This window comes from Podarcis melisellensis (assembly GCF_964234715.1).
Source record: "Podarcis melisellensis genome assembly, chromosome: 8".
Taxonomy (NCBI): domain Eukaryota; kingdom Metazoa; phylum Chordata; class Lepidosauria; order Squamata; family Lacertidae; genus Podarcis; species Podarcis melisellensis.
Window position 1 is genome coordinate 69,567,815 of NC_138540.1, and position 24,583 is coordinate 69,592,397.

At 49.5% G+C, this 24,583-nt stretch overlaps 1 protein-coding gene and 1 long non-coding RNA gene across 2 annotated transcripts in view; both read right to left on the bottom strand.

Moving 5' to 3' along the window:
• The window catches only part of LOC309375405, a 168,366-nt gene that overhangs the window by 703 nt on the left and 143,080 nt on the right, over positions 1-24,583 (bottom strand). The gene's annotated exons all lie outside the window — the stretch shown is intronic.
• FABP3 (fatty acid binding protein 3) lies at positions 457-18,804 on the bottom strand. Its single transcript, XM_081921034.1, has 4 exons — positions 18,638-18,804; positions 6,042-6,214; positions 1,488-1,589; positions 457-769 (listed from the first exon to the last, which is right to left on the bottom strand). Exons 1-4 carry the CDS (start codon positions 18,708-18,710, stop codon positions 716-718), a joined length of 402 nt encoding a protein of 133 aa, XP_081777160.1. The 5' UTR covers positions 18,711-18,804; the 3' UTR covers positions 457-715.

A 24,583-nucleotide genomic window follows, 5' to 3' on the forward strand; every position in this document is an offset into this window, starting at 1 on the left:
ATGAGAACAGAAATTGTGCTCTGGCCGTGCGGCGGCAGCGGGAGGCCCCATCAGCTAAAGTGGTGCTTCAGATTAAGAACAGACCTCTGGAACGAATTAAGTTCTTAACCTGAGGTACCACTGTCTCTGTATAGCCCTTGGGATTCTCCATAAGCCACACCCCTCACCAGACCTGGCTCTACCCCTCCTGCAGTGTTCAACTATAACAATGTCTCTTTGTTTGCATTGTGTGAGTTGTGTGTGTAGAAATGTTGCTGCTGGAAAGCACTCTGCTATTAGGAGTCTGTGCCTCTGGCCCAGCTCATCACTACCCCATGGCTCCCTAAAGGTTGCTTGTGAAGGAATGTGGCTCCTGGTCTGAAAAGCTCCCCCCCCCCACACACAAATGGAATGATTTATTAGTCATAATCCCAGTTATGTCATCAAGGGCAAGCAGACAGACTCAGCCAGACACCATTACACAACTATTTCAGTTTATTACTTCCACATAGCTTGTTTCTGCCTCGCCCACTTCTTCAGTATTTTTTTTTTTAAAGCAATGAAAGGAAAGAAAACCCCAAAGATCAGGGTGAGAGACTTCAAGTTGCATACCGAACAGATTCAAAAAGGTTAAACAACTATACAAAAAACACTTGTGGGGAGGAAGGGAATCACAAAGGCAATTTGGCAACAAGTTTGGCATTGGATGACTTGGCAAGAGAACAGGTACAGGCTCTTATTCCGCTTTTTGATAGGTACGGGTGCAGACCATGGTGCCCATCGTCAGAGTCTGAAAGAGAAGAAAAGGTAAGCAAGTCTTACCCCAGAAACCCTGTGACCCGCCCAGGAGGCCTGTTATAGACTGTATAGACTTAGTCTTGGGGCATTACTTACAAAACCATAAGGGTGGGCTAATATCCAATGTATATTTTGGAAAGAGGTTTGACTGTCTATTCTCCATAGGCTTGCCTGCCTCTTGAAATATCATTGCCAAACATGGCACAAGGGTTTCCAAGCTGGGTGCAGAAGACTTTATCACCATATTGGTGACACCATCTTGAATCAAGATGGCGGACCAGGATGGGACTTTAGTTTGACATTTTTTTGCATAGGTTTGGCTCTTGAGATATCATTGCCAAACTTGGCACGAGTGTTTCCAGGGTGGGGCAGAGCATCCACAGACAAGGATTGTATGTACTTGTCTAAAGGACAAATTTGAAAAAGTAAGAACAACAACCCTGCAGGCTGATTAAGTGGGCACCTCTTGCAGTTGATCAAAATGTTTCTAATTGATATAGCTAACCAACTATTAAATTGCAGAGGCAGCTAAAGTAAAGAGTTACTTGCTTGTTTTTTCCCAGGCACACTTTCATGTGACCAGGGGTGGGGTGGGGTTGGAGGCAGGTTAAATAGTTTCCAGGAGTGATTTCCTTCCCTTGCAGTTTTCTCTTCAAATTTTTAACTTGCCCATGTAGGCCACAGGTAAAGAGCAGCGTACTTTGTCTTACCAAAATCAACTTTCCGTCCTTCAGTTCTCGGACTAGCGAGGTCTCCTTCCCATCCCATTTCTGCACATGAAGGAGCTTCCCTCCATCTAGTGTCACAAGGGACTGAAAGAAAGAAATCAAATCAAATTTGTTAGAGAGCCACAGAATTGTGGTTCGTAACAGAAAAGAATTCTGAGTTCCACAAGCGCAACACAGAGAGACTACAGAGGAGGAAGGCGGACAGACAGTTTCATCCCTTAGGTGGGTTGTAAGCAAGGTCCCATCTGCACCATGGATTTAAGGCAGTATCATCCCACTTTAAACAGCCACGGCTTCTTCCAAAAAATCCTGGGAGCTTTGTTAAGGATGCTGAGAGTTTTTAGGAAGCCCCTATTCCTGTCCCAGAGCTGCAATTTCTAGAGTGGTTTAATCATTTTCCCCAGGAAATCTTGGGAAGTGTAGCTCTGAGGAAGAACAGGAGTCTCCTAACAATGCTCCACATATTTGTATCTATTATTTGGCCAAAGAACCACAATGCAAAATAAAACAGCAGCAACAACAACAACAACAATAATAATTATACCCTGCCCATCTGGCTGGGTTTCCCCAGCCACTCTGGGTGGCTTTCAATAAAATATTAAAATACAACAGTCTGTTAAACATTAAAAGCTTCCCTAAACAGGGCTGCCTTCAGATGTCTTCTAAAAGTCTGGTAGTTGTTTTTCTCTTCGACATCTGGTGGGAGGGCGTTCCAAAGGGTGGGTGCCACTACCGAGAAGGCCCTCTGCCTCGTTCCCTGTAACTTGGCTTCTCACAGCGAGGGAACTGTCAGAAGGCCCCCGGCGCTGGACCTTAGTGTCCGGGCAGAATGATGGGGTTGGAGATGCTCCTTCAGATAAGTGTGGATTTTGAAGGATGACTGGGCCTTTCAGTTCTCATATTGTTTCAGAAGGTTTAGGTTAGACAAGTTCCCCTTTAAATGTGAACTGAGTCATATCCCCCACCCTTATATGTGCCCCACGTGGGAGCCAGTGAGGCTGCCAGCTGCTGTAAGCCTATCCTATTGTTAACCTTCAGGCTCAGGTCATCTGTGCAGAGTGCCCTGCAACTCCTGTGAAGCTCTAAAGCAGAACCTCTCGCAGGCCATACATGTTGTTTTAACATCTTGTCCTCTGGCTGCCTGCCAGCCAAAATCATTTGCTTCGAAGGTCAAACATGCAGCTTGCCAGTAATTCACACATGCTTGCTTCCTATGGAATGCAAATGAGATATTTCCATTGCCTCCCGCCCATTACGTTTTGCTTGACAAGTGTCTGTACACCACTTAAAACAATATTTTTAGTCAATTAAGTCATTTGCCTTTTTCCTTTAAGCAAGGGTAACTGAAACTGCACACCAGCAATACAAGCACCTTTTTGAGAATAAGGAAAAGCACTGGAAGAATTTACTTTCACCACTTGGAACAAAAAACCCTTCTTTCCCCATCACATTAACATACCAGGGCAAAAATGGATCTTTCACACTCAACCCCTCAATTAACATCAGTTTCAGCTCACAACCCTAGTTTTTAAAATATGTTGTGGCATCATCACAAGCTGCTCTCACCAGTAACAGAGATCCTGCAGTGAGTCATGGCTATGTGATTATTGAAAAGAAGAATTGTTTTAATACGCTCTAAGCTACTTTTTTATTTTATACTCCACCCACCCCCAGCAAGGCTTCAGAGCTGCAGGCTGTGTCATTTGAGGGTAGAAACCAGTAGCACAGCTTCTTTTGACAGACAATAAATATCAACGTCACAGCAACGGAATTGGTTTGTTCAGGATCTGATAACAGGTAAGAGAAAACCACTTCGATGAATAGGAATCCAGTATACAAACTTAAGGTTCTTAATCAGTGCAAACCTCTGCTGGTTTGCTCAAAAATAACCTAACAGTCAGTAAGTACAGTGGTACCTCGGGTTACATATGCCTCAGGTTACATACGCTTCAGGTTACAGACTCCGCTAACCCAGAAATAGTACCTTGGGTTAAGAACTTTGCTTCAGGATGAGAACAGAAATTGTGCTCCGGTGGCCTGGCAGCAGCAGGAGGCCCCATTAGCTAAAGTGGTGCTTCAGGTTAAAAACAGTTTCAGGTTAAGTATGGACCTCCGGAAGGAATTAAGTACTTAATGCGAGGTACCACTGTACTTTTTTTACTGAAGTTGTTTCAGTAAGTGCCACACTTTTTACAACAACAAAAAGAGGTGCCGGCACTGTGTACTCTTGAGTATCCCCTAAAAAAAGCACTGCTAACACCTCCAGAAAAACCCAACGTTTATAGAAAAACAGGTAAGCTCTGGTCTGGTCAGATGCAATGACAGGGGTGTGACTAGGTACCTAAAGGACACAAGCCCATGTCACAAATTTGAATGAATGTAGAGAAGACTTCTAGGCAAGTTAAGAGACTGGGTGAATGGGATCTTGCCAGTTTTGCACTTTGCAGCAAGCCCAGCAGCTCTGCAAGCAAAGGTTGAAAATAAGGGGGAGAAGGAGTAGGAGAGCTTGGGGGTGGCAGCACAAATGACCAAGGGGTCAGGTACCCCGGGCTACTCCCAAACAAAGCCCTTTCCGTATGGACCATAAAGCAGAGTCTTCATAGTGAAACAGACCAGCCTGATTAATGACAATTAATAATAATAATAAATTTTATTTATACCCCACCCTCCCCAGCCAGAGCCAGGCTCAGGGCGGCTAACACCAGTAAAATTACAGTAAAAACATAATAGGGGGAAAAAACCCAATTTAAAATACAGGTTAAAATGCAATTTAAAATGCAGCCTCATTTTAAAAGTAGCCCATAGATCAAAACCATAAGGGGAGGGAGACATAAGGGTCAGACTGAGTCCAAACCAAAGGCCAGGTGGAACAGCTCTGTCTTGCAGGCCCTGCGGAAAGATGTCAAGTCCTGCAGGGCCCTAGTCTCTTGTGACAGAGTGTTCCACCAAGTCAGGGCCAGTACCGAAAAGGCCCTGGCCCTAGTTGAGACCAATCTAACCACCTTGCAACCTGGACCTCCAAAATGTTGTCATTAAGGTCCTCTGCAGGGCATACCAGGAGAGGCTGTCCTGTAGAATTGAGCACACTGCTACCTACTCCAAGTGTAAGGAACCTTTGGTCCTCCCGAGGTTGCTGAACTACAACTTCCATTATTCCTGGCTTTTGGTCATGCTGGGTGGGGTTGACAGAAGCTGTAGTTTAGCAACAAGTGGAGGGCCAAATGTTCCTATTTCCTGACCATCTGCATTCTCTCTCCCAGGCCCTCCTCATCACTTTATGTTTCTGTAGCACCTTGGCATTTCTCCCCAAGTTAAGAACAGAAGGAAAGCCCTACGGATCAGGCCAAAGGTCCAGCTTGCCCAGCATCCTGTTCTCAGAGTGGGCAACCTGGTGCTCACAGGAAGCCTGCAAGCAGGACAGCAGCACAACAGACATTCTCCCCACTGGTGATTCCCAACCAAGTGGCAGGACATAGGCATTGTGGCCAGTGTGAGACTTAATCTCCACTGATTTGGTTCCGTCCTGGCATCTTGAGTGACAAGGATCAGGCAGCAGGCAGTGGTGGCTGGTGTCCATTTGGAATGGTAGGGTGGAAGGCAGAGTCAATGACAAGCAGAATCAATTAATAATAAATAATAATAACAACAATTTATATCCCGCCCTCTCCAGCCGAAGCCGGTCTCAGGGCAGCTAACAACAGTAAAATAATACAACATTCTAAAATCATTTCATTATAAAATTAATTCAAATCAAATTGATGGCAACCATTGGGCTAGAGTTTTGTGAAGATTGCCAAAAGAGGGAGTCAGGCTGTGTCCTAGCCAAAGGCCTGGTGGAACAGCTCTGTCTTGCAGGCCCTGCGGAAAAATGTCAAGTCCCGCAGGGCCCTAGTCTCTTGTGGCAGAGCGTTCCACCAGATCGGAGGCAACAGCTGAAAAAGCCCTGGTTTCGCCCCATAACCTGCTGAGGTTTTTTTTTTTAAACTATTAATTCTTTATTGATTAAAAGATTTGCATGTCTATACAAACATTATGTACTATCTCTTAACAGGGAAAAAAATAGAAAATTATATAAAATAGAAAATTTATAAAGAAAGAAAAAATGAGGTAACAAAGATAAGAAACAAAGAAATCAAATTTTAAAAAGAGAGAGAGAACGTTATTTACATAGTAAAAGTACTCATCAGCACAATCCTTCCTGCTGAGTTTTAGAAGGGCAACTATGGGACTAAGGAGCAGGAAGCAAGTAGACAGTGCTACCCTTTGAACTAGATGCAAGTAAGAAGGCAAGCAGGTGAGGGCTGGGCTGAGGCCAGACCCAGGGTGGTGTGGTAGTGCCCCATTTGCCCTAAATAAACCAGCCTGGACTGCTAGCAGCTGACAACATGGCCAGTCAAACTAGACAGTCATGGGCTAAATAGACACATCAGTGTGATCGGCTATAAAACATCTTCTGTATTCTTGTCTAACCCTTTTGTAGCTCCTGATGGGACCTAGCAAGGGTTGCAACCACAATCTTGACAGCCAGAACTCTACCTTGACATGTCTGTCATCCGCGGTCGTCTCATCAAATTCTTCTCCTATTGTGAATTTGATCTCCGTGCTCTTGAAAGTGCTCTGGGTCTTGAGGGTAATCTTGTTGCCGTCAACCTCTATAATGGTGGTGGGTTTGGTCAGGTTGGCCATCTGCCTCGTGGCAAAGCCCACGCCTGCAGGAAAAGGAGAGGTTAAAGGGGGTGGGAATTAGCAGCCTAGAAGCTTGGAAGTCAGTGTGCCATAATCATCACAGCATTGATGGGATGCTGGTATGGAAAGCGGATTTGTTAAAACAGAAGAAAGCTAATGAATGATTAAAAAGAAGGTGGAGGTGTGGGAATCTTTGACCTTCCAGATGTTGCTGAACCACAACTCCCATCATTGTGGGCCATTAGCTATGCTCACTAGGGTTGATGCAACATCTGGAGGGCCCAAGGTTCCCCCATACCTTCTCGAGAGAGCTGCTCGCAAAACTGCTCGGTTAAACACACACACACACAACAGAACACAATAACCCAACACCCAACCACACCACCAAAAAGAACAAAGGCTTATTCATCAGAATTAAATCTGTTGCACTGAAGGTGGAGCAAGCGAGTCCTTCTTGACTTACTGAGATAGAGAAATCAGGCCTCCATCACCAGTCCTTGTAGGGAGTGTTCTTTCTGGCATTCACCCATGTAGTGGAGAGGACTCCTAAGAGACCCACATGTTTGTATATGATAAGCTGCAAAGGAGAGCTCTCCAGGCAGGATTTAGCAGTGTGGCAAGACTCTTACCATTTGCATTCCTTTGGGGGTGGACCTCTCCTCATTTAGCTGCTAATCTGATTGGATTCGTACCCTTGCTGGCAACTGCAATGGAAAGGAACGGCTCCGTTGTGCTCCCACCAGAGAGCCCATATGCATTGAACCCTATGACCAGCAATCCTTACATTCCACCCTCCCAGATCCGTAACTAGTGTGTTGTGTAGTATATAGCGTGTCAGACTAGGACTGGAGCAGACCCAGGGTCAAATTTCTGTTCTGCCTTGAGGCTCACTGCATGACCTTGGACCAGTGGCATTCACCAAGACTTGCACACCTCGCAGGGGTGCTGGGAGGCTAAAATGGGGAGCCCCTTAAGAAAAGGTGGCCTAATAGATACAATTTTAAGAGGGTTACTTTGAAGATGGGGTAGGTGGTGGACCTCACCTCCACATCTCCCAAAGGTGAGAACTGTCAAAAAATCTCAGAGTGGGTGAGTTTTTCCTTTCTGCTCCCCAGGTCAGTTCTGCTTTTAAAACCGAGATCTCTTCCATATCCTCTGTGATTGGGAAAAGGATCGTAAGCTCAATGATAGAGCACCTGATTTGCATGCACAGTACCAGGTTTGATGACCCCATCATCCTCAGGTACAGCCAAGCATGCCCAACGTGTCTGATATCTAGTCAATGAGCAGCAAGGGCTGGGAAACTTTCCAGCTCAAGCTCAGTCTGCAGAGCATGAGACTCTTAATCTCAGAGTTGTGGGTTCAAGACCCATGTAGGGCAAAAGATTCCTGCATTGCAGGGGGCTGGACTAAATGAGCCCTTCCAATGTGGTCCCTTCCAATTTTACAATTCAACATCCTCTTCTGGGCAGTCTTCCAAGGACAGCACAACATGGTGGGTGGGGCCAAAAGCAGGCAAAGCAACAAATACAGATTTTATCTTTGTACAGATGGATTTGGCTCCCGGTCCTGGGTTTCGCCACCTATCTGAGCAAGATAGGTCAATGGTGTGACCCATTACAAGATTATGTTGTAGGTTCCTATGATTAACAGAAGGGTCAGAAGCTCAGGGATGGAGAACATGCTGCTTTTCTTGTAGAAAACCCCAACTGCTGGGGTCTGCAGTTACCGTAAAAAGGATTCCAGTTAGCAGACAATGTTGAAAGCATTTGCTGAGATCCTGGATTGCTATTGCCAGTTAAATAAATGCCCTTAGTTCCTCCAAACATGTCACAATGTCTACTGGGGCCTTCGAGTGTCCTTGGAGGAGGAAAATAATCTTGCCCAGAGTGCAATAAGGTATGCTAGTATTCCAAGAAGGAAGATAAGCACCAAGGGAATTGACCTTCCCTGGAATATTCCAACCCCTCCCCCTCTCTCTCACACACAGAAGATAAGCAAGTCTCTAACTCCTTTACTTATTGAGAGATACAACAGAAAGCATGCAGGCAGGATTCTGCCCAATTTCTCATTAAGGTAGAAGCTTGGCCACATTCACACCATACATTTAAAACACTGTTATAGGACTTGTAATACTCATGTTTTCCCTCAGAGAATCCTGGGATTTTTGTTAAGGGTTCTGAAAGTTGCTCCATTCTCCTCCCAGAGTGGTTCTCCGAGTGGTTTAACAATTAATCCCTCTTCCCAGACAACTCTGAAAAATATGGCTCTGTGAGGGGAATAGTAGTTGCCTAACAACTCTCAGGGACGCGGGTGGTGCTGTGGGTTAAACCACAGAGCCTAGGGCTTGCCGATCAGAAGATTGGCGGTTCGAATCCCCGCAACGGGGTGAGCTCCCGTTGCTCGGTCCCTGCTCCTGCCAACCTAGCAGTTCAAAAGCACGTCAAAGTGCAAGTAGATATATAGGAACCGCTCTGGCAGGAAGGTAAATGGCATTTCCGTGCCCTGCTCTGATTAGCAAGAAGTGGCTTAGTCATGCTGGCCACATGACCCGGAAGCTGTACGTCGGCTCCCTTGGCCAGTAAAGCGAGAAGAGCGCTGCAACCCCAGAGTTGGCCACGACTGGACCTAATGGTCAGGGGTCCCTTTACCTTTACCTAACAACTCTCAGCACCCTTAAACTACAGCTCCCAGGATTCTTTGAGGGAAGCCACAACTGTTTAAAGTGGTAGCATAGTATTTTAAATGTATGGCGTTATGTGAACCTGATCTCATCTTCCAGTTTCCTGGCCAAAGAGTGTACAGGGCCAAAAGGTACTTTGCCCTCATTTGCAATTTCTTCCAAATTTTTGATATTTTAAATTTTTAATCAGCATATTTATCATGCCACCTGAAATTAGGCCCCGCCTGTTCTGTACTGATTTGCCACTCTCAGACAATCTCCCAGGAACTTTTCACAGTTCCAACAAGCACATAAGAAGTTCCACAGAGCATCACAGCCTCCAACATTTTCCAGCTGAAAAAAGGCACATAACACCCTAGTCATCAAACCACAGAACACCACCTGAGCCTCTTCATGCCATAACTCTGTGGAAGAGTCTATTTCACCTGCTGTATTCTTTAACCCTGCCATAGCCTCATAGCCCATCAATCTGAAAGATGTTTGTTTTTGGAGTTTAAAGGAGTAATAGAAGTGGGTCCTGCAACAAAGTGTTGCAGCATATTCCCCCTCCTAATAGAAGTGCTCTTGTCCCAAGCTTCCAGCCACCCAATATTCTCTCTAAGCAGATAATTCCACTCTCCTTGCATTTTCCCTTCTCTCTTTTTGAGCTGTCACCCTACATTTCCTTTAAAAAAAAATTATTAAACATTCAACACATATTTACACAACAATTTGCCATTTTACAATTTATGCACTAACACTACACAACAAAAAGAAAAAGAAAATAAATGAAAGTAAGAAAGATATTAAACTTCCAATTGTTCTCAAAAAACTAAGTCTCATATATTATTTTTTTACACAGTATCATGTTTGTCAGGGTTTCTGGGAGAGAGGAGGAGATGACAGAGGAGACGGAGAGCGAGTGGGAGGAGGGGCAGAAGGATGAGGAAGAAGATGACGGAATTCTGAGGGAATCCACGAGTCTGAGCAGCGAGTCAGAGGATTCTCAAAAGGGGGTTACCTTAATCAAGCAAAGGGGAGGAGAAGGGAGAAGCGGAGAGGAGCCCAGTGGAAGACAGAGGAAGCAAGAGACGTCTCAGCCGGAACGGAGAAAAGGGGGTGGAGTCGTCAGCCTCTCGGAGGGAGCAGGATTAGGAGAGAACAGAGAGAGGGGGTTGGAGCAGGGTGTTCAGCCGGAAAGGGTGGAGAGCAGAGCAGGGGGTGGTGTAGCGGTCGAAAGAAAGGTCAGCAGCAACGTACGCGCGCCAAGTTCAAACGTAGAGGCGCGCGGAAGTGGAGAGAGCTCAGGGGAGGAGCCCGGCCCTAAAGCCAGAAAGAGGGGGGAAGAGGCGGCAGAGGATTCAGCCTCAGGCGAGTCACGGAGAGAGGGAACCCAGGGGGGCAGGAAGACCCTGCGGAAAAGAAAGGAGAGGAAGAGGTGGTCTAGAGCCAGGCTATTAAGTTGGTGCGGAAGAGGGGAGGAGTCAGAGGGGACTTCAGCGGTCTAACGTGGCAGACGTACGGCCACAATGCTGAACTGTATGAGAAGCAGAAATCTTCAATAAACTTTTCCTGTAAATAAGCTGCAACGGAGTGAGGTCTCTTGTGAGCTGGGACCAGACCTGGGTGGCCGTGACAGTAAGTCCCCTCTCTGAAAGCAAAAATTTTTTTTTGCGAAGCTCACGAACGGGAGCAGCCATGAGCGCTGAGGAGCAGCTGGTTGCATTGCGGAATCAGGTTACCGCTCTCACATCGGCAGTCATTGCTTCGCAGAAGAAGAATGACGACTTGGAGAAGACGTGCCAGGATTTGCAGGCAAGGTGGGAGCGCGCGGACAAGGCGGGGGCCCCAGGATCCAGAGCGGAGGGCATTGCGCTTGGACGGAGGGGGGGTGCCCTAGTTCCGCATTTTAATGGCAACTTGCAAGACTATCCCAATTTCAGAGCGGACGTTGTATATGCACTGCACTTACTCCGTCACGATTTTAAAGATGAGGAGGAGAGAGTGGGGTTCATTGTTTCGCACCTGCATGGGGAGGCCAGGGCTTGGCTACGCAATTTGTGGCGCGAAGATGGACCGGCCCGTCGCGATTCAACTGCGTTCATCAAAGCGATGGATTCTTGTTTTCAATCCTCTGTGGATGTGGACATTGCGCGCCGTCAAATGCACGGGCTGAGGCAGGGGAAAGCGACTGTGCGCCAATACCACTCTAAATTTTTTGCATTGCTCACCGCCTTAGATTGGCCAAAGGACAGTAAACCGGTCAGAGATCTTTTTTGGGAGGGATTGAGCCCCCCCATCAAGGATGAGATCGCTAGGGGGGACAGACCCCAGACCCTAGAAGACGTGGTGCAACGGGCTTTAGCTCTTGGAATTCGACATGAGGGGCGTCCGTGGCATGAGGAGGACGGGCCCCAAGCGCGTGCGCAAGCAAGGACTCTCCCTTTTGTGCACAGGGACTTCAGCCGTGCGCACCCCTCGCCAATGGGGAAGGACAGAGAGGAGCCAATGGAGATTGGTGGTGCTAGGGCTCAGAAGCCATCCCAGAGCCCTGTCCCTGGTGCAGCCAAAGCGAAGCCTCCTAGAGGAACCAGGAAGTGTTACATCTGTGACAGTGCGCACCATATGGCGAAAGAGTGCCCCCAGAGGCTCCAGAAGCACACTGCAGCGCTGGCAACTGTAACAGCAGAGGTGCAACCAGGGGAGCAGCTTCAGGGAAACGACAGTGCCTGGCTGGAAGCAGAGCTACTGGGGCTCAGCCAGGCGGATCTGTAGACAAGCCCCCAGCATCACTGCAGAGCGTGGACCCTTTGCCTCCCAAACCGGCAGTTCTGCTCACAGCAACACTCCAGTTGCCTGATGGGAGACTCCTCGAGGTTCCAATAACGATCGATTCGGGAAGCAACGCCGACTTCATGGGACTGCAGTTCGTTAAGCAGCACAACATGGCGCTCCTGCCTGCAACGACGCCTCTGAACGTGGTCACGGTGGACGGCAGGAAGTTGCTGGGGGGGCAAGTGGTGCAGCAAACCCCTCCCATGATGATGCAGATTGGCAACCATCGAGAGCTTATTAGTTTCAATGTCACCCACTTATCGGACACACCCATCGTGTTAGGCATGAGTTGGCTGGAGAGGCACAGTCCCGCGGTTGCGTGGTACCAGAGGCAGATCAACTTTTGTTCATCGTATTGTGCTCAGCATTGCTTTCAGACCGATCAGGGAGGAGAAGCTGAGCAGCCATTGCATCTGGGTATGGTGCAAACAGTGCCTCACAAGTACCAGGAATTCTTGGAGGTTTTCTGTGAGAAGGAAGCTGACAAGTTGCCGCCTCATAGACCTTACGACTGCGCGATTGATTTAGTGCCAGGGGCGCAATTGCCTGCTGCCAAGCTGTACTCCATGTCGGAGGACGAAATGCAAGAGCTTCGGGAGTTCATAGACCATAACCTCAAGCGCGGTTTCATCCAGGAATCTAAAGCAGCGGGAGGCAGCCCTGTTTTCTTTGTGAAGAAGAAGGACACGCCCCAAAAAAGGCTTATAGTGGATTACAGGTTCATCAACAGCTTGACTAAGCCCAAAGCTTTCCCCATGCCCAAGATTGACGACCTTTTAGCGACCGTCAGGAGGGGCAAGATTTTCACCAAGCTGGACCTACGTGGAGCTTACAATCTCATCCGCATCCGGAAAGGAGATGAGTGGAAGACCGCCATGTTCACCCCTCTGGGCACATACGAATACAGAGTCATGCCTTTCGGCCTCCAAAATGGCAGCCACGTTTTTCAAGCATTTATGCACCACGTGCTAGCAGGTCTCCTCTACAAAAAGTGTGTCTGCTTTCTCGACGATATCCTGATTTTCTCGGAATCGCCGGAGGATCACGATAAGGACGTGAGGGAGGTCCTGCAGAGGCTGAAGGAACACAGGCTGTACGCCAAGTTGGAAAAGTGCCAGTTTGATGTCAGAGAGGTTGATTTCCTTGGCTACAAGTTGTCCGACGAGGGACTGGCCATGGACAGGGCTAAGGTTCAAGCGCTGTTGGACTGGAAAAGCCCTCGAAATCGGAAAGAGGTCCAGAGGTTCATCGGCTTTGCCAATTTTTACCGCAAGTTTATTAAAGGTTTTGCGAACGCGACGGCGGCGATCACTGACACCCTCAGTTCCAAGAAGAAGAAGTTCGTCTGGACCGAACAAGCGGAGCGGTCTTTCCGGACGCTTAAGGGTCTTTTCGCCTCCGAAGAGCAGCTGCTCCACGTGAATCCCGGCAGACCCATGCGGGTAGAGACCGATGCGTCAGACAGAGCGGTTGGGGCCGTTCTTTTGCAAGAGGATTCACAAGGCAACTGGAGACCGGGTGCGTTCTACTCCCGGAAGCTCAGCAAGACGGAGCGCAATTATACCATATGGGACAGGGAGTTGTTGGCCATTCATGCAGCTTTCAAAGCGTGGCGACACTTCTTAATAGGAGCCAAGCACACGGTGCAGGTCCGCACGGATCACAAGAACTTAGAGTATTGGCGGACGGCTAAGTTGCAGACCCAGCGACACATGCGCTGGGCGGAGTTCTTTGCGGACTTCGACTTCAAAATAGAATACATCCCAGGAGACTCCAATGTTATTGCAGACGCGCTGTCCCGAAAGCCGCAATACTTGGAGGAAGCAGCTCCAATCGCAGCAAAGCACATTTTCGCACCGCAGGCGTGGACGTGCGCTACCATCGCAGTCGACCTGGACGCGGTGCGACGCGCGTTGCAAAGGGATCAGTTTGCACAGTCTAAGATGGAGGAGCTACGCGGAGGGTCGCGACACAACGATGAGTTTCAATTACAAGATGGACTTTTGACTCGTAAGGGTGCCCTTTACGTGCCCACCGACGATCTTCGAGCCAAGGTTCTGCAACAGTTGCATGACGCCCCTAGTGCAGGCCATTTCGGCAAAGAGAAGACGATGGAGTTGGTGGCTAGAGACTTTTGGTGGCCCCAGATGAGAGGAGAGGTGGCGGACTACGTCGCCAGGTGTGATATCTGCCAGAGGTCCAAACCAGTGCACCAGAAGCAGGCGGGATTGCTAGAACCGCTGGAGACACCGCAGCAACCATGGGAGAGGGTAGCGTTGGACTTTGTTACAGACCTGCCCAGCTCCAGAGGTAAGACGGCGGTGTTAGTGGTGGTGGACTTGTTCACCAAGATGGCGCACTTCATCCCTTGTGCCAAGGTGGCGACGGCAGAACAGACCGCAAAGCTCTTCATCGATCACGTCTTCAGAGTGCATGGACTTCCGCAGTCCGTCTTGTCCGACAGGGGGCGCCAGTTTGTTTCCACTTTCTGGCGAAAGCTTCTGGGCATCTTGCACGTCAAAATCAACCTGACATCGGCGAGGCATCCACAAACCAACGGTCAAGCGGAGAGGGTCAACGCGATCATGCAGCAGTACCTGCGGTGCTACGCCAACCAGCGACCTGCGGCGTGGGTGGACTATCTGCCGATGGCTGAATTCGCCTACAACAACACGAAACACGCTTCCACCGGGGTGACGCCTTTCTTCGCGAACAATGGCCGTCATCCCAGAACCTTCCCGAGATTTGCGGCACCAGGAGGGGGGGGGCCTCAAGATGCCGACCAGTTTGCAGCGGAGTTGCAAGAGGTGCACGAGGAGCTGCGGAGACATTTGGAGCTGGCAAAACAGGCGTATAAGGTGCAGGCCGATAAGCACAGGAGGGCGGGAGAGGACATCCAGGTTGGGGACTGGGTGTGGTTAGCAGCCCACGCGATGCCGGCCAGGTCATTGGCCAAGAAGAAGTTAGGACACAGGCAGCTAGGGCCATATCAAGTTGAGGCTAAGATCAATCCGGTGGCTTTTCGTCTAGCCCTTCCGGAAGGTTCCAGGGTGCACCCGGTCTTTCATAGGTCGGTGCTCACTCCCTACAAAACCCCACACAGGTTTCAAGAGTCAGGAGCACCCCCAGAGCCACGTAGGAGGGCGCCTGAGAGGGGGGAATCGCCAAGACCAGAACCTCTTAACGAGGTCACAGAGATACTGGACTCGAGATGGGGGGAGGAGGGAGTTGAATATTTTCTCGCCAGGGAGGGCACACCAGCCGCTGCTAATAGTTGGGTGCCAGGCTACGAGTTAGACGAACCCCTTTTGAAAGAAGAGTTCCATGCACTTTTCCCACATAGACCCATGCCAGCTGAGTACTTTGATGACTGGCTTTTCACACCCACATTGTCAGATAGCACGTTCAGGGGTTTCTCTTCCCCCGAGGAAAGAACACCAGAATCAAGCCCGCCCAGGGGATCGTGCTCGGGGGTGGACACGGAAACCCCTTATTGGTGGGAGGAGCAGCCAGAGGAGGAATGGCGTAAGAGGTGGCTGATAGGTCCTTGGCGGGCAGCACCGGAGGAAGTAGCGATGGAAGCAGAGACTGAGAAGCATTTGGGGGAAGAACCCGACTTCGAATACACTTACACAGAACTGCCAGCAGAGAACATTGACGTAGACGACCTGTATCCTGAGCCTACCCCCGAAGAGCCGCAGTTTCCACAACCGGTCCCCGGCGAGCGGGAGGGGGGAAGGGGGGGCTTCGAGGGGGGGATGGATGTCAGGGTTTCTGGGAGAGAGGAGGAGATGACAGAGGAGACGGAGAGCGAGTGGGAGGAGGGGCAGAAGGATGAGGAAGAAGATGACGGAATTCTGAGGGAATCCACGAGTCTGAGCAGCGAGTCAGAGGATTCTCAAAAGGGGGTTACCTTAATCAAGCAAAGGGGAGGAGAAGGGAGAAGCGGAGAGGAGCCCAGTGGAAGACAGAGGAAGCAAGAGACGTCTCAGCCGGAACGGAGAAAAGGGGGTGGAGTCGTCAGCCTCTCGGAGGGAGCAGGATTAGGAGAGAACAGAGAGAGGGGGTTGGAGCAGGGTGTTCAGCCGGAAAGGGTGGAGAGCAGAGCAGGGGGTGGTGTAGCGGTCGAAAGAAAGGTCAGCAGCAACGTACGCGCGCCAAGTTCAAACGTAGAGGCGCGCGGAAGTGGAGAGAGCTCAGGGGAGGAGCCCGGCCCTAAAGCCAGAAAGAGGGGGGAAGAGGCGGCAGAGGATTCAGCCTCAGGCGAGTCACGGAGAGAGGGAACCCAGGGGGGCAGGAAGACCCTGCGGAAAAGAAAGGAGAGGAAGAGGTGGTCTAGAGCCAGGCTATTAAGTTGGTGCGGAAGAGGGGAGGAGTCAGAGGGGACTTCAGCGGTCTAACGTGGCAGACGTACGGCCACAATGCTGAACTGTATGAGAAGCAGAAATCTTCAATAAACTTTTCCTGTAAATAAGCTGCAACGGAGTGAGGTCTCTTGTGAGCTGGGACCAGACCTGGGTGGCCGTGACAATGTTATACTTTGTTTCCTTAATTTCTTTCTGAGAAATATTCTTTAGTTTGTTGTCTATACATTACAAGAATCATTTAAGGTCTGCTAGGAGGTTTTTGCTATTATAAAAGATTTTCAAATATTCTTTTAAAACTATCCATTCTTTATTCACATTCTGCATTGAGTACCCTCTAACTCTCCCCTTCATTATTGCCAATTGGATGTATTATATACAATACCCCCAAACTCTTTGAATTTTTTCACTCTGATTTTTCCTTACATTCCATGGCTACTGAGCATGCTCAGTACTCATGGAGCCTTTTTGGGGGGGGGAGGGGTTCCCCTTCAGGATTCTCTCCACATATGCTGATACCTCCTGCTTGTGTCTTAAGTGGGTTTGTTTTGGGGTTTTTTTGGTACCAGTCCAGCAGCACTCATGACCCAAGTTTGCAGACAGAGGGAGAAATCGGAAGGGGGAGTAGGAAGAGTCCTTCAGTCCTGATAAGCAGCTCCAAGTATACCTCAAGCTTTGTGCAAAATGGCAGGCTGAACACTGCATGGGGCTTTAGTGCCAATGTTCATGCACTTAGATACATATGCATTACAGAGCCCTGGAGAGTCTAACTACTCTGACCCCTAACTAATGACAATGGTAGCGGCTAGCAGAAATGAGGCATGCCCTTCCCCATAAAGTGTAGGGCAGTGGATTACCAGATAAATACAATGAGGGGGTGTATAGGGCTGTTCAGGGCTCACATATAAAAGCGAGAGAATAAAAGGCTGAACGTATTAAGAGAGCCAGCCAGTGTGGTGTAGTGGCTAGAATATCGGGCTAAGACCTGGGAGACCAGGGTTCGAATCCCCACTCGGCCATAAATTCACTGGGTGACCTAGGGCCAGTCACTCACAGCACAGCCTACTTCACAGGGTTGTTGTGAGGATAAAATGGGAAGGAAAAGGAACCGTTTAGGACAGCTCGAGCTCCTTGGAGGAAAGTTGCCATATAAATGTAATCAAATCGTAATGAACATGAAATTAGAGAAACAAAAGAAAATAAGTCTCCTGCTCAACTCTCCATCATTTATGCAGTGATTCTGCCTGCATTTACTTCGGAGCAAGTCTTACTTATGATGGGACTTACTTCCGAGTAAGTCACCGAGTAATTTGCTTTGCATAGGACAGGCTAAGATAGGTTTAAATGCACCCTTTCCATCTTGTGGCCTAAGAATAAGAGGAGGAATAAATCTCGGGCGGGCAGATCTGCCAAGGCGCTGCAGGAGCCAAGCGGGCGGGGTTTGGCCCCATTCCAACCAGTGTAAACCAATCGCCCCGCAGACGGAGAGAGGAGCGCCCTGGGCGGAGGCGGCGTGGCCTAGCGCAAATGGAAGATGCGCCGAAAGCGCAGCTGCCCCGGGCTGGCTTTCCCCGCCCTCTTCCCCAAACTTGGTTCACCGCTCTGACCTCGCCCGGTTCCTCCGGGGGCCTCTTAACCGCGAGACCTTTTGTGCGTCTACTCGGAAGCAAGCGCCATTAAGCTTAGTTCTAGGCTAAGCACCATGCACGAGAGAGAATGCATCATACTCGAGATTCACGACTGGGCAGCTAGATCCGTTTCCTTGGCTTATTGAAACGCGCCGAGAAGCGTGCAGTTTTGCTCGCTGCAGCGGCAGACACGCGTCCCCAACCCTTTCCACACGTGGCATTTTCCTCTCCTGCAAATCCAGAAAAGCCCACGCCACCTAGTACGCGCGTTCGCTCTTAAGGCGCCCCAAGGCTGCGTTTTGCTATAACAAATGGATGGCTGCAATCCCTAACCACCGCTAGCTACTGTTACCTGGGCGTAAGCCCCATGGAATTCAATAGGGCTCCCCCCGGTAGACCTGGGATTATGCTGTGACGCGGGGGTTCTGCTTTCTGCACCTCCGGGGCTGGGGGCAGCAGAATGCGATGTACCCGAGCTACCCTACGCACCACTTGCAGCCACGGCAAGGATCCGAATTAAACGCATTTACACCCAGAAGGGATTAAGAGGGAAGGATTCTCCCGGCAGCCTAATCCGCCGCGGAGCTCCTCCAGTACTACAAACGGGAAGGTTTGAATGAAATGCCGGCCCTCCGCCCACGTGGCTGGCGGCTCAATTTATCCAAGGGATTTCCAGATGGCCGCGGAGGAGAAAACGCCCCAGCTCGCCGGCGCCCGGCGTTACCAAACGCGTTACCGCACCGAGCGAGCTGCCCAAGCCGAGCGCATTCCAAGATGCACCGATAACATTTCAGCCTCCCGGGCGGGCGAGTGACTGATGGTGGAAGGAAAAACCCCGCTGGCCTTCTCGGGGTTGCAGTGCCAGCAGCCTGCAAGGTTGTGCGCTCTCCTCCTAGGCAGTCTCTCCCCTACCCCACTCCCCTCAAACGGGAGGAAAAATAGTATCCCTGCTCTTACCGATAGCTTTCATGTAATCGTCGAAATTGGAGCTGTCGACCAGGTTCCAGACGCCTGCGAAAGCCTCAGCCATGGCGAGCCTTGCCGGGAATGTTTGTGCAGCGAGGAGAGAGGCTTTCACGCAGCGCGCTTGCTGGCTTGGCGCTCTTTATATTTATATATATATATTTTCCAGGCGCGGCCGCCGGCCTCCCTTAAATAGCTCTTGCTTCTGATCACATGGGTGGGAAAGAGCAAGTGATGGGCTGTCCGTCATACCCCGCGCCCCCACCCCTTGTAAGTGACAAGCCGGGAGATTGGAGCAGCCCGAACGAGCTACCGAATGCTTTCGAAACCTTTAGGAACGCCTGCCGGGTGGAGCCGCTTTTGGTGCTGCTGCTGCAAGACAGGCTGGGATTCAACTGGTGTAGCCTCTCGGCCATCCCAGCTCCCACACAGACAGACTTTGCTGTGGCCTATCACTGGGTTTAGAAGGGGCAGGGGTTGTGCCCAGACTGATACGATAAAATAGAAGTGGCCACTGCAGCGTTGGGATCTGTGCTTCCTCTTTAATTACTATTGCTATAATTGTCGTTGTATTGTAAGTTTATGCCATCTTTCCTGCTAGGCAGGCCAAATGAAAAAGGGATGAGGCTGCTCCACCTTAATTGGGGTAAGAAGAGGGAATTTCAGCAGGTGCCTCTTGTATGATAGGCTAATCTCTAGCAGTGGCGTAGCGTGGGTTGTCAGTACCCGGGGCAAGACAAGTAATTTGTGCCCCCTAACCCGTGGATTTGCGCCCCCTAACCCATGGATTTGCGCCCCTAACCCTAACCCCCAGATGTTGTGCCCCCGGCCCCCCCTGTGCCCCCAAGCTACGCCACTGATCTCTAGCACTTTTGTATGAGGAGCTGCAGTATACACTGTTCTCCGTCCAATTTTATTTTCACAACAACCCTGTGAAGTAGGGTGCACTGCATGTGTGTGTGTGTTTGAGAGTGGGAGAGGGACTGTCCTGCTAACAGCACCGTCTTAGATATATCTACTCAGAAGCCAGCCCCTCTGAATCAAATGTGGCTTACTCCCACGTAGGTGAGTACGCAGCATGGCAGTCGGAGGGCGTTTCTGGACTGTCGCTGTCTTTGGGTGGAATTCATAGCGCAGACCAACCAATTATACTCAGCAAACAGGGAAGGGCTGCAGCTCAATGGCAGAACGTCTGGTTTGCACACAGAAGGTCAGGTGGACCTTCTGCCAGGTGGAGCTGAGAGACACCCCCAGTCTGAAACCTGGAGAGCTGCTGCCAGTCAGTGTAGACAATGTTGAGCTAGATGGACCCTTGATCTGACGTGGCTTCCTGCGTTCCTGTGGGCCTGAACGAGGGTCATGGCTGGGTGGGGATTGGAACTCGCAGCATGCTGGCTCTCTCCCTTTGCATGTTGTTGGTTCTTGACCCCGCTATCAACATTCCTTCACCCCTTACCTGTGTGTAAATATAGACATATTCTGGTCAACTGAGGACAGCACTTCGTGCCTCTGATTTGTGAAAGAGCATGCCACAATCAACTTGTCGGCTTTGTTTTCTGAAGGTGCTGCAAGCAGTTCTCAAGTGATGTTTGCAAGGAGGTAGCTGGGCCCTTGTTGAAATCCCCAAGCCCCACTCCCTGACTCTCACCTATTGATGGGTCAGTGCATCTGGCTGTTAACCAGAAAGTTGGTGGTTTGAGCCCACCCACCCAAAGGTGGAGTCCTGCATTGCAGGGGGTTGGACTAGATGACCATTGGGGTCCCTTCCAACTCTACAATTCTGTGATTCTGTGTTTCTTCTGCCATAGCCTTTGCAACACAGCAGTGGATTAAAGGCCAGCAGATAGGCGTTTTTCAGACATTCGAGTTGATAGGGGTTGGGGCTACATTCATAAGAACAGTTTTTGCCAAGCTGGTGCCCTCCACATGTTCCCATCAGCCCCGGGTTTATTAGGGAATGCATTGTGTTAAAGGGATGGGGAGCCAGTCGCTGCAATCTCACCCCCCCCAAAAAACGGTGCTGAATTTGAGGTCCCCAAAAGAGCTGCTTTTCTGTGCACATGTCCCTATTTGCATCTCCCTTCTGTCCTCCTGAGTCTCTTTAGGAGAGTTTTGACTGAAATACTTAAGGAGGCATCATTTAAAGCAGGTATGGTAAAACCCTGACCCATGGGCCTTCTCCTCTCCCCACAACACACAGCTATATTAAGGTCTCCCAAGACCTCTCCAAAATTTAGTTGAATTAATAGTAACCATTAATTATAATTTAAGTTCAATTGTTTTAATTAATATACATGGGGCTGCAAAATCCCACTCACTCCCCCACCTAGTTCTGCAAAGTGAACCTCCCTGGGCATAAAAAGGTTAGCCACCCCTGATTTAAAATATTGACACCCACTCAGCATTTCCTCATAGGCTTCAATGTGGTCTATATCAACCTGCCATGGCATGAGAGGGGTGGACTGGCAGTGGCACTGAATTCCCCAGAATGGGGATGAGGCAAGGCGGCAGTGAGGTCGTGCCCAGCACGGAGCTGCTATGACCATTGCCTTGTGCCATCCCAGCAACCACAGCATAGGGTACTGCTAGCAGGTGGCATTGTGCTCTAAAGCACTGAGCCTCTTGGGCTTGCCGATCAGAAGGTTGGCGGTTTGAATCCTCTTGATGGGGTGAGCTCCCGTTGCTCTGTCTCAGCTCCTGCCAACCTAGCAGTTCGAAAGCATGCCAGTGCAAGTAGATAAATAGGTACCACTGTGGCAGGAAGGTAAACGGTGTTTCCATGCGCTCTGGTTTTCGTCACAGTGTTCCGTTGTGCCAGAAGCAGTTTAGTCATGCTGGTCACATGACCCGGAAAGCTGTCTGTGGACAAATGCCAGATCCCTCAGCCTGAAGCGAGATGAGCGCCACACTCTATAGTCGCCTTTGCCGGAACTCAGCCATCCGGGAGTCCTTTACCTTTTTAGTGCTCTGCCATTCATGCAGCATTTCTGCTTCCAACAAAATGAAGCAAAGCACAATGAAAACCTCAATGGTTATAAAAGGAACAAACAACAGTAAAAGCCAAGGGCAGGCAGAAGCATCATAAAACATCATTAAATGCCACATGTGTCGGTACGGGTGGTGGTGGGAACTAATGTAAAAAAAAAAGAAGAAGGATCGTGTAGAACTATAGAAGTACTTTGTATTCTGTTTCTAGATCCATCTCATAGAATTGTAGAATTGGAAGGAACCCCCAGGGTCATCTCGTCGAACCCCCTGCAATACGGGAATCTCAACAAGAAGTCCCCCATACAATTTGAAACCATACCAGACCCTGTTTAGCTTTGCAAATGTGCTAGCAGATTTATCAATGCACCACTAGGAGGATAGCCTAGGCCAGGCATCCCCAAACTCGGCTCTTCAGATGTTTTGGGACTACAATTCCCATCATCCCTGACCACTGGTCCTGTTAGCTAGGAATGATGGGAGTTGTAGTCCCAAAACATCTGGAGGGCCAAGTTTGGGGATGCCTGGCCTAGCTTATGGGTGTGAAACCTCTGGTCCACTGGGAGTCAAATTAGGCCTCTGAGGCCATCACGCTAATAAACGGGGCATGATGCCAGCTGGTGGGCAGGGTTTGATTCTGTGTTGGGAACTGGCACATGCGGTTAAAGCAGCAGAATTTAACCTCTGGCTAATCCGCCAATTCTAGATGAACACTGCTCTCTCTACTGTGCTCAGCTTGATGCCTCTCCCCACTCGGCTGGCTGGAAGCAAAAGAGCACAGGGCTCCTGCGCCTTTAATAGCTACAACGGCTTAAATCCCCTTATCTACACAATTCTTAAAGGTGCAGGAGTAACTTGGCCACACACAGAGCCAGCCTTGATTCAGAGTTATTGCTTGTGCATTTAGGGACTCTGATGTGCACATACGCATCCCATGAGCTTTGGATTGGTCCGACTGTGGGAAACTAATTGTTGCCATGAAGGTAGTCTCTGATGTGACAATCTTCTTGCGGACAGAAGAGTGACGGCGATTATTTATTCAACGTGTTTCGGCAATGCCACCAGACTATTTAGGGCATGTTCCTTTCCCAGCAAGGTCACTCTGTCCTGCTGACCCTGCCAAAGGCTGCTTTCCCAGTGCTGGCTCCCGGCCCACTGGTGGAAAGAGACGCCAGGTGGCCTCAGTCCATATTGCTACTGATTCCAGCACAAGCCATGCTGTCTAGTAGCTGCAGAGCAACATGGCTCTCGAAAGCACTGCCCACCCTGTTCACCTTGGGCCTGGAGTCACCTGACTCAGCACTAAGAGCAGCAACAATGGATCCTGGATCTGACTTTGACACTGAAATCTGAGTTGTGTCATGTCAGCTTTCTCAAAATCATGCTTAGAGTTGTCTGCCTCGCCTTAATGTTCTGCAACTTCTGCAGTGCACCAGAGACAGGAGCGGCCCAAGACATTTTGCCACCTGAGGCAAATCAGAAAATAGTGCACCCACCCTGGGAATCATAGTTTGTTAAGGATATATAATAATAAAAATTTATTATTTGTACCCTGTCCATCTGGCTGGGTTTCCCCAGCCACTCTGGGCGGCTTCCAACAAAGATTAAAAATACATTAAAATGTCACACATTAAAAACTTCCCTGAACAGATCTGCCTTCAGATGTCTTCTAAATGGCAGGTAGTTGTTTATCTCTTTGACATCTGATGGGAGGGCGTTCCACAGGGTGGGCGCCACTACTGAAAAGGCCCTCTGCCTGGTTCCCTGTAACCTCACTTCTCGCAGTGAGGAAACTGCCAGAAGGCCCTTGGCGCTGGACCTCAGCGTCCGGGCAGAACGATGCGGGTGGAGATGCTCCTTCAGGTATACAGGACCGAGGACATTTGGGGCTTTAAAGGTTAACACCAACACTTTGAATTGTGCTTGGAAACGTACTGGGAGCCAATGTAGGTCTTTCAATGAGGATGCTTCATGAGAAGCAGCAAGAGCTCTGAGAGGAGAATGGCACACCCAAGCCAGTGGCCAAGGGTGACAAACAGGAAGAGCAGTGGCTGGGGGCTGTGCACTCTGCCACTGGCCTGTATTGGCCTCCGTGGGGAACCCATGACTTGAGGTGACTGAAGACAGCCTGGCGGGGTGGTGGTGGGGTCCGCTGGCCTCAGAGCCCTGCCCAGGAGGGCAGCAACAAGTTCCTCATAGTGCTGCATTCACAGCCATAGGAGAAGTGGCAAAGGTGCATGAGGACACCCCTCTTCTTCTTGATCTGCCACCCCATTGACCCCGGCGCTGAAGCTTACGATCTAGTATACACCCCCACTAGAATATCAAAGGATGTAAAAGTCAATAAGGCGGGAGTGATGCTTTACCAGATGACTCTACACCTTAATTTAATTATATTAAATGGCAGGTGTCCTCCAGACATACCAGGAGAGTTCACCCATCTGGGGTTAAAATCAAACTGTGTTCTTGACTATGTATTGGTTTCCTGGGATCTATTTTTGAATGTCACCTCTTTTAAAATTGATAATGCTCAATTCAGTGACCATCTTCCCCTGACAACCAAGTTATGTGTTGACTGGCAGTTGCTCGACCACTCCCACCCAATCCCGGTGATTGTGGAGTCGTCCACTAAAACAAAGGGGATTAGATGGTCCCCTGCCCTCGCTCATAGATATACGGATTTTATCCGAGAAAAGTTTTCTGGTGATCAGCCAGATGTAGGAATAGTCCCGCGTGATCCTATTACCTGTTTGAATTTTTTTTCTTGCCTGACAGAAGTTTTAACTCGCTTTTTTACTTCTCCAACCTATGGAGTTAAAAACGATTTTAAATTTGGCGCCCCTTGGTACAACTCTGCTTGCAAACTAGCCAGACTCCATCTACATACAATATATAATGACTATAAACTTTCCGGCGCTCCGGCCTTACCTCCATCTTATTCCCTGGCTAAAAAAG